Genomic DNA, 12872 nt, shown 5'->3' with positions numbered 1-12872 from the left:
AACATATTTTTATTATAAAATTTAATTGGCAATGTAATGCTTTAATCATCTGATTTCTGTCAAAAAATATTAATGAAGTTTAAACAAACTTTATATAAATTCATCATACTTTTTTTAATAAAATCGGGGAATTGCATAACGCGCGCTTGTGTTTTTGTAGTCTTTTTCTAAAAAAGACATTAAGTCTATTCTCGCAAGTATTGTTGCCTCTTTTCCGCGAAAATATTAATCAAAATTTAGAGTATTATAACATATTATTTAAAACATGTCATTATTTTATTTTATTTTATTTTGGACTAACTGTCAAACTGCTAACTGCTAACCCTCGTGATGACAGCCTTTCGATGCTACGAATATAACACACAACGCGAATTGACAGAGAGCCAATCAGCATCGCGGAAAAGCGACAATGTCAATAACATGCCTTTTTTAGAAAGGGGATTGTACAACGCTCTAATTGAGCTATATTCGCATTAATTGCAAATGTTTAAAAAATTATAATCTTTATATATTTATCATTATCCAATAGCGCTTCTCGCACAATTACATAATTTAAGAATGGCATCGCTGTTGAGACTTGTAGTTAATCCTGTTGAATTGCAAAATGCGATTAAAATTAAACATGATTTGGCCGAATCGTCGAGACGCCTACACTTTATCGCGGCTCGTAAAATTCAGGTTAGTCATAATAATCTGAGAACATTAGCGACTATATATCAGTATCATTAATAAATATACAATTTCAAAGTTTCTAAATTTTAGGCTTGGTTCCGTGGCATCATCACTCGCAATCATCTCCGCAGACTGCACGAAAACGCGACAATTTTGCAACGTTATTGGCGCGGTTATCGCGCCAGGATGTTTGCTAATCGATATTTGATCCAACGTGTTCAGCAAATGTGGCAGGATCATTATAATAGAATGGCAACAAGGATTCAAGCTGTTTGGAGAGGCTACTGGACTAGAAAAACACAGATAAACTTTTTACAATTACGACAATGGTTGAGAGACGTCTATACGAAGAACAATGAAACTTTAGAGAACATGAAGAAGTACGTTCGCATATGCATTCATTATTGTTCACTATTGTATGTATTGTCTTTTTATAGATTTAGACAGGGAGAACTCGAGTACGCGGAAAACGTGACTGAACAAGAAGCGATGCTCGGGATTTTATTCATCTTATTTAAAGTAAAGTCATGATTAAATTCTTACTAGATTTTTGCGACTTATGTATTACAATTTTTTATAAAATTTATTAATTTTGTTAATATTAATATTATAAAATTTATTATCTAAATGTTACTCATACAATGTCTTTCCGAAGCTGCATCATCTGTTGAGGACCAAGTGCCGTCCAGGTGTCATCACGAAAATTGACAAAACCCGTTTTACACACATCGAAGAAATGTTGAAATGTCTCGAATACAATCGATATATTTCTAAAGCGAAATCTATTTGCAGAGATTGTCAAATCGATCCTAAACCTTCTTTAATCTTTCGTGGCACTTATTTTGAGAGATGCGAAAAAGAGATTCGAGAGTTTGAAAAGAGTTTACAAGCCGGGAATCTATCCATTTTTAGAAGTATATTTGATTAATAAATTAAATCATAATTATATGTGCTAATCTTTCAAAATTTTACTCTATTCTGATTTTATAAATAAAATAAAATTATACTCTCTATTGTTTTAGAAATAATAAGTCTTTTTCTCTATATTTTCTTTAGATCAGTCTTTCAAAGAAAATAATAGAAATACCATCGAAAATAAAATCTTAAGCCGTCAGCAAAAACATAAATATTCCAGAAGGTGCTTGCAAAATTTCACACAGATACAATCGAGTGAATTGTATGAGGCTATTAATAAAATGGACTGCCATATGCATTGACTTCGGTTATGTCCAATCCACAATCTTATCTTTTAAAAAAGAAACGTATGTGCAAAAAAGTACACTTATTCGTTTAAAAGATTTATACTTTTGATTTTAGTATAAATTATATGGATATATATATATATATATATATATATAATCTCTTCTATTTTTAAATATACTTATTTAATCTATTTGATTATAGTTATTACATCTCATCATTCTCTTATATAATTCTAGTCGCAACATTTGATAAATTTTGATAAATCTTCCACAGCTGTCTTTTCACAATGTATTTAATACATTTGCTGTTTAATCAATAAATAAAAAGATAGAGAGCATAGGTTCGTAATAGGTCATTGATAATTCTTTGCATTGATAATTCCAATATTAAACTTCTATGTTGTATTAAAGACTGTTTGCATAAGGATTGCTAGATAATTTTACCGTCTATTTTTTTTCTCTTTATTTGCATTTAAAGAATGAGAGTGTTCTAAGGATTTTATTTCTCTAACTTTACAAATAAATTATATTTTATTTTTTAGAAATCATTGTAAGAATTTGTCTTTTTTTTAATAAATCAATTTTTTCCTAAGAGAATGATATTATTCACTATTGTTAATGATTCAAAATATTACTCATTATTACTATAATTAAAGCGTTCTATTTTAACAATGTAGCTATTCCCGTAAATGTTTGCACCAAAATCTGCATGCAATAAAAAGTGTATATGTATAAACTATCGATAAAATGGTCTTCCACCTAGATTAAACTATTTACGTTTGATTCACACATTTGTTATTTTAAGTGTTCTATTACAATTTAGAAGGAAAAATCTAAAAATACAAATAATTATATTTATATATTAACAAGATACACTTTTATCTTTTTCATTAGTCGACATAAATGTATCGCGTGTATTTAATGTGCTTGTAATTCATTTAATAGAGTATAATGTAAAAAAGAAAAGACACTGATAATTACGTTGAAAAGATTCAACTTTATTATTGCTTACATTTCTTTATTTACTAAAATAATATATTTATAGGGGTTTCTAAAAAAAAAAAAGAAAACATAAAAGGGTCATTTCTTTCGATTAAGTATGCACGTTCGATATATCTGCGTAATGTATGATTACGCAGCTTGGCAAGCAACAGGAACTGATTCATTATAATATTCGTGGACAGGTTTTCGGGACAGATCCGGATTAGCTCCTTGCTTGATTCTATCCAGCAATTGTTCAGACTCTTGGTTCCTCTCCATGCAGAAATATCCATACAATTTGTCTTTTACTTCGACGGGCTTGGCATTCTGGAGGCATTCGGGTATAGGTCTGACAGAGAAACAGATCCTATTATCTTTCTGCTGGGTGTGTGTGCGATAATTAAATGAAGCTCTATTCGGATCTAAATTATCCTCATTTTCATTGCTGTTCTCTGGATTACTGTTTTGGTTCCTGGTGTTATTTTCATGAAATTGCTTTCTATTTCTTTGTATCTTTCTGCCAGTGTTATCATGATAGCCCCAATTACTTGCAACCGAAGCTCTTCCCGCTTCGTAGTCGCTAACAACATTGTTCTGATGATGCAAGTTTTGTGGAGTGCATAATTGCTGTTTATCATTGTTCTTTGCAATGAATCCTTGCTGGCCGTCCTCCATCACAGTATATATGTCATTGAATAGTGCCGATTGACGTAGGAAGCAGTTAGAAGGAGTTACGAACTCGTCATTGGGGTTACTGTTGTAATTACCGCAAAGACCGCGTATGGTATTGCGATATTTGGAGGATGTCTGGAATAACAAAATTTATGTCGATTTATATTTCTTATATTATCATAACTAATCTCTAATGTTATCAGTTTTTCTTTCTTTCTTTTTCATTTTACTCACCTGAATTCGAAAACGTTGTCCGTCATATACGGCATTGATTTCATATTTCTTAGAATCAATGTGGATCGATTTGTCCGGTAATTGGTAAACGTCGATGTAATTTTCATTGCTGTCTATGTCGTGATGGTATCCTGGCTGGGTTGGATCGTTTGGATTTGGCTTTTTAAAATTATGGATTTGCTGTCCGTCAATTAAAACTTGGATCTCATTATTCGATTTTTGCAATTGAACTTCTTTGTCACCAAAGTAGAAGCGGACTTGTTTGAAGCCGTCTTTCTCTCGACCTAAAATAGCCACTTCTGCATATTTCGCTGCTTCTCCTTGGAAATTATATGTCGGATCAGGAATGAGAACGACTTGCCAATATTTCCCTGCATCCAGGGTATATAGTTTACCATCAAAAGTAGAAACCTGATGGTTTTGGTCGAAATAACACACACCTGCAAAAGATAAATTAAGTAATATTACCTTACAGAAATGACACCTGTACGTATAAAGAATACATGTTTATTTATACATATCGCATAATGTACTTTTATCCAAATAATTATGATACGACAAAGTGTGACAAGATAAATAACAGCGCAATAAATTATTAATTTTACTAATACAATAATGATAGTAAAAAATATACGCTTGTGGAAATTGAGAAAACATTAAGAGCTCTAATGTGAATATATAGTCGTAAAATATGAAAGCATCAATTTTCATGTTATCATTCAAGCGTTATGTTATTTTCAATTATAAAATACATGTTATTAATATATTAAATTAAAACATATATCTTCTATTTTATTATGTAGTTTCCACTTTATTCGTGCTTATTATGTTGCACTTTTTTATATGCTTTGTATTTTTGTATATTCACACAGTTTTAAAAATAGCCCGAAGTGGACCGAAACATATATAATAAACATTATATGAATTTTTCAAATTGATTTTTATTTGCGCTTATTACCACGCTATTAATCCTGTTTATTTCTCTCATATATAATACTAATAAATATTTCTATCTTTTTAAAAAATCTGCATCTACTCACCCTGTGGTGCCTGTTCTTTTAATTTGATTTGCTTTTGAAGCGATCCCAATGACAATTGCGGGAAGAATTCCACTACTGATCCATATGACGATTGCGGGAAGAATTCCACTGCTGATCCATATGACGATTGCGATGGCAATCTCAATGAGATTTGCGAGACGAATTTCAATGCTGATTGCCATAATGATTCGGATGACGATTGTGGTGTCAATTCCTTTGCTAATTGATGTGACAATCCTAATAACACTTGTGATGACAATTGCTGCGATGATGATTGTTCATCAAAGTCAGGATCTTCGGGTATGAAAAAGGAAAGTTCCATGTCAGAACTAGATATAGAGATGTCTGTCTGGTCCTGATCGGGTGATACTTTTATTTCCATGTCAATAGTGTTCTTTCCAGTCGATCTTTCATTTATTATTCTCAGTTTTCCGCCGAGGATATTACTGATAAATTCAAGAATTTTCTTCATAATTTGGCGTTGATTCTCAGAACCAATATTCATTGAGAGCTTGACGCGATCCTTCATACTGGCAAGCTCAACGGCCTTCTGACAGGCTTGCGTCCCTCTGTTACCTTCCTTAGCATCTTCTTGACATTGCTTGACTGTTTCAGTAGACTTTATTAGATCCTTCAGATCGTTACTTTGTATTATATTTCCTTGGACATTCAGGTTTTGTCTGTTAGCGTCAGTCTTTCCATATTGCACATTCAGCTCGAAATTATTTTGTTGTTCACGGCTCATCATATTTTCGTAATTTAGAGGAGTCTTCGGCGATACTCTCATGTTTCCAGTAGCTAACAATTCATTCTCGATAATTCCATCCTTCGTCGTTTGGACATTCCAATAGACAAGAGTACGATATTTCTGGTCTACGTTGCTGTGTCCTACGCCGACGGTGAGAACTTGACGGTTCTGTTTAAATAATGTCGGATATTCAACATCTATGTCCCATACATTATTGGTGGAATGTGTCAAACTGTTGCTGAGTTGCGACAGGAATTGCTTTCTTCTCGCTTCGCTGTTCGGTTGTTTGTCAGAAACTATCAAACTTGGCGACGTCTGTGGATCGGATTGCACAGGTACATTATCCTTAGAGCTTCTAACGTGCACCATGTTCATATTTATTCCATTCCTTGCTGCATTGTCACTCAAAACTACACTGATCTTCTTGTGATGTATATCTTCATTATTCGAAGGCATTAGCAATTCCATTACATTTTTATCCAGTGTGTTCTTCGCTGCTTTGTCGTATTCCATAGCGACATTGATTACTCCGACCGATAAATTGCGTTTCGTGACTTCTTGCCGCGCGTTAAAGAGTACTAATTGCCTGTTTGTGTTGTGACGTAATGGTTGAAGATCAAGAATGTTGTGCTGCGTAATGAAGGGAGTAGTGCTTGTGTGCATCACTTGCTGGCCCTGCTGATGCGATCGAGGTAAGTTTTGATTCATTCTTATCTTCAAGCTAACGTTGCTTCTGTCGGGTTGATGTTGATATTCAACCTCAAATTCTGTTGGTAGGTATACATGATAATCTCTATCAACACCGCCGAGGTATTGTTGATGCTCGAAAGGTGTCACGAAACCGTATCTATTTTCTATTCTACCGACTACTAATATACTGAGCGTGCCTTTCGCGGCTTTGGAATGATTATCATTTTCTACCTTTGCATTTTCTGTTTTAATTTGGTGTAAAATTGGTGCTTGTACAGTATAAGTAAAAGGCAGACCGCTTTCCGTCGCAAATCCGATTATCGTATCGCGACTTCGTACACGATTCAAATTCAGTTGTTGGTGCTGTTGAATGTTCTCCTTTATATCTGTAAAACAATATCAGATAATTAGATTTATATGTTTGAAAGTAAAACTCTCTAAAACGAAATGTATACTTACTCTGGAGAGAGTTCATAAGAACATTCGTGTCGAAGGGATAGAATTGCACTTCGTTTGAGGTGGCAGTCAAAAAGTACCCTTCTAAATATTCTGGTAAACCAGGCAGAACACCAATTGCGCGTGCGATCTTTTCAGCGACCGATTTTTTCTGGTTTTGTTTGGTCTCCGGAGAAACTTGGAAAAACTCTAAAAGCTGTTCAATATTTGATACTCCAAATTCGAATTGCGCGGCCAAACTTTTTACGTAATCATTTGCAATATCTACTTCCAGATGTGCATACTTCGGTGAATGTCTCTGACTTTGAATTGTTTCGACTAAGAGTCTTTGAATGGGATTGCTCTTATCAGTTGTGTCCTTGTAATAGCCATAAGAATCCGTGACATGGAAGCGCTTGTTAGTCAATAATCTTTTAGCGAGACGAGCCTTCAAAGCGATACTTTTCGAATCCCACTGTTGTAAATTAGCGAGACTCTTTATGGTGGACACAACAGCAGAGTTCACCTGATTGCTGCTATCGTATTTAGTATAATGCGCTATGCGCAAGAACGTAGACAGAGATGGCTTGGTCTTAATAAGATTGTAAAACGCCGCGACACGTATCTCGTCAGGCTCCTCTACGTTCGAGTAGATTTTGTAGAGGACAGATTTAACGGCATTCGGATTGGTTTTGGCTAATGGAGCCAACGCGGTAACTATTAGCATATGTTGATATTTGGACAGCGGTTCTTTCCTTTCCAAATATGGTTCGAAAATTGGGAGAATCGCTGAATGAGCGGTACTTCCCAATGCTAATATGTACGTCTGTGTTGTCGGGCTATCATTTTCGCTGATGGCTTGTTTCAATTGTTGATTGAAATAATTAATAACTTCACGTACGTCTACAGGTTGGGCCCTCATATGGCCGGATTTGTGTAGTGGATTGTTTCTTTTGTTGTTTTGAACATTATTAATCAATTCGCCTAATGCTAAGGGCCCAGCTACTTTCAAATAATCTTGATTTCGCACTTCTGGCGAGGAAATCATTTTCTGTAGACCAAAGAGAAAAAGATTGCACAGATATTAAAATTAACATTTTAGATACAAAAGTGCGATTTATAATTACTGATGTTACTATTTTTGCAAATTGAAAATATTATAGTTTGGTTTAGACTTTATCGTGCGTAAACGAATACTTACGTAAAATGTTCTGACATATTCCGGTGTAAGTGTGCGAACGGTTTTGGGAATTCTCGAAATGGTCATTGCCGCATTTAAGCCCGATAACAGTTTATTCTCGACCCATTTTTTGATGATTTCGAGAGCAGATCTTGTTCCGACCTCCGCTAAAATCTTGAAAAGGATATTCCTTAAAACGCCCAAAACATTCCCTTTGACTAATCCGCGTGTGTGTTGCTCTACTTTGAGTAGCTGTTCGGTATTCATGGTGCGAAGCAGATTTTGTAAAATCGTAATCTTCTCTAGCGTCTCACCGGGTTCTTGGACATTAGGATCCTGTACTCCTTCGGCTATTTGGATCGCCAGATTTGCGGCTAATTGCACCGTGTCAATCTTGTCAGCTGTATGGATGTTCTTGCCATTTATGCCGACATAGAGAGGCAAGAACGGATAATGCGGAACCTCGTTTAAGTACGAGTTATACAATTCCGGGTCATGAGGGTACTCCTCGCTGGAACTTGAGCTACTTGAGGAACTGCTGCTGCTGCTGCTGTTGTCTTGATGATCATTTTGCAACAATGACTTTATTGATTTGCGATGAGTCTCTTCGCTGGAACTTGAACTGGAGCTTGAACTGGAGCTTGAAGTTTCGGATGATTGGTCTTCCGGAGAATTTCGACTGACTCCCGGTTTACGTGGGCTGAGTTCGTCAGAGGACGGATTGTTGTACATGTAAACTAGGTTTCCGGTTGATACGAGTTGACTTGTTTTCGGTTGCATGTGTTCGGAGATCCTATTTTTTTCGACTAATGTTAGATTCATTTTAGTAGAAACAGTGCCGACCGCAGAATCTTTGCCTCCAAGTTTGACAGATATGTCGCTGTTCATCATCGATGATTGGATAGTGAAACGTTTCAGATTACCCGAGATGGCCATATGATTTGTAGATACTTGCTGTAATAACCACATTATCGCAAAATCTTATTATTTTATTTTTTATTGTCTACGGTATTTACATTTTAAAGCATAGAAAAGTAGAGATATTCGAAATATCGCGCAAAAAAACTTTTTTTAAATATCTCTAAATTATGAAACAATTTTATCAGTCAGATCATAATACTTATACATAAGGCTTATACATAAATCGATATCTAACTTACCGAAATAGGTTGGTCATTTGGCTCATTCGGTTTTGACGCACTAATCGGCCAAATTGGCCAATTAACTTGTTGATTATAACGATAGGTCCGTCGGTGCTGGCATTTTTGATAATCCTTTGTTTTTCTAATTTCGATATAATTCGAGCTATTATTTTCCTGGTCGAGATGCGGAAAAGGTATTAATTCTGTCCTATCGTTGACAGTATCTTCGAACAATGGCGCGATATCGTAATAAACCTCGCAATTGCCACCGACGGAGTCCTCCACAACTTTATATGAAGCATATGGTCGTTCCTCGTCCTCGGGTATTTGATCGTACTTGCTCGGCTTGTTATTTTCGCCCTGCGTGTCGACCTGCAGCTGGCCCATGATGCCCTTCAGCATATTTACTTCCCAAACAGGTACATCCTTTTCGACTAATAAATCCCGAATCACTCCGTGCTTCATCGTAATCTCGAACGGTTTTCCGGACATCGGAACAGTGTGACGATCTTTATTTTTATTCCATTGATTTACCTCGTCATGAGGCGGTGGTTGCCCGTTCACGCGAGTATATTGCAGCTTAGAAACCCTTGCTTGCAATTTGTTTGGTGTTTGCGCCTGAACGGTGAGAACGCCTTCCATCATAATTCCGGAAGCTTGTTGTTGGCTTACTTCCAAGGTCGTCAACGTTTGAGTTTGTATAAGATATTTATACTCATTTCCTGAATCCCAGGCATGTTCGTGCTGGGAACAATAGCCCAAGGACACGCTAACTGTTGAAACAAAAAAGCGTCATGTTTCAATATTTAATTGGAATACTCGTATATTTCGTTGTAAAATAATATTTTATTACATTGTTTTAAAATATTCGATTTGCTCTTGCACATTTGCACATTCATGCAATTATTTTGGATAATATGTGTGCATATAAGACCCTATATATATATATATATATATATATATATATATATATATATATAAGCCGGAGATTTCACAATAATAATTTTACAATTCTAGAAAAATGTTTTACTGTTCTTTTTAGACACTTTCATTAAAATATTGAAAGTGACATTATTCACAAGTTTCATATAAAAGCTATCATTCTTATCCATAAAGTTAATGTCTACTTACCGCATAAGAATATCAGAAGAGACCACATGGTGTTGTATGGCCAATACCCAATGCGAAATGAAAGCTTCGTCTCATTGATTGAATTTATATCCAGGAGTGTGCCAACTCAGCTTGACCCTCCGATGATCACAGATTTCGTGTCCGCACGAACTTGAAACTATATCATTCAAAAACGCGTGACAAACTTTTTTTAACCTCGCCCGCGATTACTTGTGACATCCGTAACATAGTTCAGAAAGTAGAGATGCGGTCGTGACATCGGACTTCCGGACAGAACTTGAACTTCGTCCGGAGATATTATTTACTTTGCTAGTCGATTAAAATATATTGATAACTGTTACTTGATAGCTATTTTTAATTAATATATTAAAATTTATCAAAATGCGCGCGTTTAATGTAATTGGAAATTGTAATCAAAAAATGTTCTCCGTTGTTATATAACAATAAGATAAAAATCTAAATCTTATACAAAGTAATATACTTATATATAACAAATATACTTTTATATACTTATATATCATATATTTTTTATTAAAGATGAGATAAAATAATTATCATCTTAAACTTAATATAAAAATTTATTAATTAATAGCTTAAATTTAATATAAAAATTAATTAATCAATATTTCATATTTCGAATATGAAAATTTAAAAGATTGTGTTTACGCGCACGTCTATTTTGCTAGTTTTTATCTAATTCTAATCATAACGTTCGATAGAAATGGCAATTTTTCATAGTCGCGTTATATCTAATTTAGTCGAGTAAACAGAAAAGCAACTTATTATAAGATTCGCGACACGTCACTGATAATTTTCTGTAAGGGTTGAATCTTCTGTATCTGGGGATCATTCATATAACGATCACAGACACTGTCATCAGATGTTGTTTTATTTTATTTCTTTTTATATTGCATTTTTAACATAGATTAAAACGACAGTGAATAACGCGCAGCAGGAGATATTTGCGGATGTAATGTGAAATAGTGTATTTGCAACGGAAAACAAAAATTAAAAATATTAAACCTTGATCCAGGTCGCGAGATATCGGTGTCAAGAGATGTTTTCTAATGTTGATTACGTGATCAGAAAAAATCTACATGTGAATAACATTTCCGTTAATGCATTTTTGTAACTATGTCTTTTTCCAAACTATTGATAAACTTTCACACGTGTAAGAAGCATATACAGGTTTTTTTCTTCAATATTCTATGCGCTTTCAATTTCTTAATATACAATGTAGTATTTATAAAAAACATAATGTGGTATTCTTAATATTTGATTATTTAACAAAGTCCAAGATTGAAAGGAACATAGAATAAATTCTTTCTTAAACTGGAAAATATTATGTAATCTAGGAGAAAATATTGAATTTATACAAGAAATATTAGATACAAGATATAAAATATCTTTGAAATACTTAATTAAATTTTATATAAACGTGTTCTATGAATTATATATATAATATTGAAGAAATTTCATTGACAAACATAGATCTGCGAATGTATCCTTTTCTATGTATAGACGTTTAAAAGAATTGCAAATTAATAAAACAAATTCTAATATATACAAGTAAATTATCAACAGTAATGGGTAAAATACATTTAAAATGTATCTTAATACAGATACAGATACATGTAAAAAAATTTGAGTATTTGTATCTAATAGATACAGATACAAATACACAAATTAAAATGTATATAGACAGATACTTGGATATTAAAAAAATATCTCAGATAAGTATCAGATACTTTTAAATACATAATAATAGTAATATATTCACGAAATATAATGAATAAATCTTTTATTTATTAATATTTTTTATTTACATTACGAGTTTATTAGTTAGTCTTACACATCAAAAATGTATTAAAGATATCGTTACTCAATCTATTTCGCCGTACTAAAATTTGATTACCAATGCTAAATAATCAATCAACTGCTGACAATATAATTGTGTTAAATATTAAAAACAAATGTTTCATACGAGGAAAACGCGCTGTTGATGCGATATTTTTTTGTCTGATAAATAAGAGAGAATAACCACCATGTCGATAGCACTGTCAGCTGTTTCTAATGTGGTTTGATCTTTTAAAAATTTAAAGAATTAGTCAATTGGAAGAAATATGTGAAAATGTATCTGAAAAGCAATTCAGATACTATGTTTTGTAGGTAGATACAGATACAGATACAGATATTCCAATCCAGATCCAATTCGAATGTATATAAGATACAAGCTCAGATACACAAAATGTATCTACCCGGGAAAAAATGGCTCATGTATAATTATATATAATTATATATAATTATATATAATTCATATATAAATATATATAATTGTATAAAATTATATGTAAATTATATATAACCTCATACACGGTTATATATGACAATATATAACATCATACAAAATTATATATAACTATATATAATCATGATCCGGGAAAAATGGCCCATGTATAATTATATATAAATATATATAATTCATATATAAATATATATAATTGTATAAAATTATATGTAAATTATATATAACCTCATACACGGTAATATATGACAATATATAACATCATACAAAATTATATATATAACTATATATATAATTATGATTGCCATGCATTCCAGAAAATTTGCCCATATATAATTATATGCAAATATATTTGATTATATATAATATATAATATGTTATATTCAATTGTATAAAATTATATGCAATTATACATAGCATTATATACAATTATATAAAAC

General features: G+C 33.0%; 2 protein-coding genes across 2 annotated transcripts; one reads left to right on the top strand and one right to left on the bottom strand.

The window, feature by feature from the left end:
* The first annotated feature begins 558 nt into the window (after nt 1–558).
* LOC145944341 (spermatogenesis-associated protein 17) lies at nt 559–1600 on the top strand. Its single transcript, XM_083052605.1, has 4 exons — nt 559–678; nt 763–1052; nt 1110–1191; nt 1328–1600. Exons 1-4 carry the CDS (start codon nt 559–561, stop codon nt 1598–1600), a joined length of 765 nt encoding a protein of 254 aa, XP_082908731.1.
* A 1251-nt stretch (nt 1601–2851) lies between these two features.
* On the bottom strand, nt 2852–10257 carry Vgn (vitellogenin). Its single transcript, XM_083053554.1, has 7 exons — nt 10128–10257; nt 9015–9769; nt 7876–8808; nt 6699–7725; nt 4802–6625; nt 3762–4201; nt 2852–3662 (listed from the first exon to the last, which is right to left on the bottom strand). The coding sequence occupies exons 1-7, from the start codon at nt 10153–10155 to the stop codon at nt 3006–3008; spliced, it is 5664 nt and encodes a 1887-aa protein (XP_082909680.1). The 5' UTR covers nt 10156–10257; the 3' UTR covers nt 2852–3005.
* Between the last annotated feature and the right edge of the window lie 2615 nt (nt 10258–12872).

This window comes from Prenolepis imparis, unplaced genomic scaffold (genome assembly GCF_030444845.1).
Source record: "Prenolepis imparis isolate NDT839.2.m4 unplaced genomic scaffold, iyPreImpa1.0 SCAF_13, whole genome shotgun sequence".
Lineage (NCBI taxonomy): Eukaryota > Metazoa > Arthropoda > Insecta > Hymenoptera > Formicidae > Prenolepis > Prenolepis imparis.
The sequence above is the reverse complement of the archived record's forward strand: the minus strand, read 5'-3'. Positions and strand labels throughout refer to the sequence as shown.

Bases quoted from the DNA above. Each gene is read 5' to 3' on its own strand.
- LOC145944341 (XM_083052605.1), top strand. From the start codon at position 559: ATGGCATCGCTGTTGAGACTTGTAGTTAATCCTGTTGAATTGCAAAAT. The intron at 679-762 runs GTTAGTCATAAT...TCTAAATTTTAG, and splicing joins TCGCGGCTCGTAAAATTCAG to GCTTGGTTCCGTGGCATCAT. The intron at 1,192-1,327 runs GTAAAGTCATGA...GTCTTTCCGAAG, and splicing joins TTTTATTCATCTTATTTAAA to CTGCATCATCTGTTGAGGAC.
- Vgn (XM_083053554.1), bottom strand. From the start codon at position 10,155: ATGTGGTCTCTTCTGATATTCTTATGCG. The intron at 8,809-9,014 runs GTAAGTTAGATA...TGGTTATTACAG, and splicing joins CAAATGACCAACCTATTTCG to CAAGTATCTACAAATCATAT. The intron at 7,726-7,875 runs GTAAGTATTCGT...TTTGGTCTACAG, and splicing joins AATATGTCAGAACATTTTAC to AAAATGATTTCCTCGCCAGA.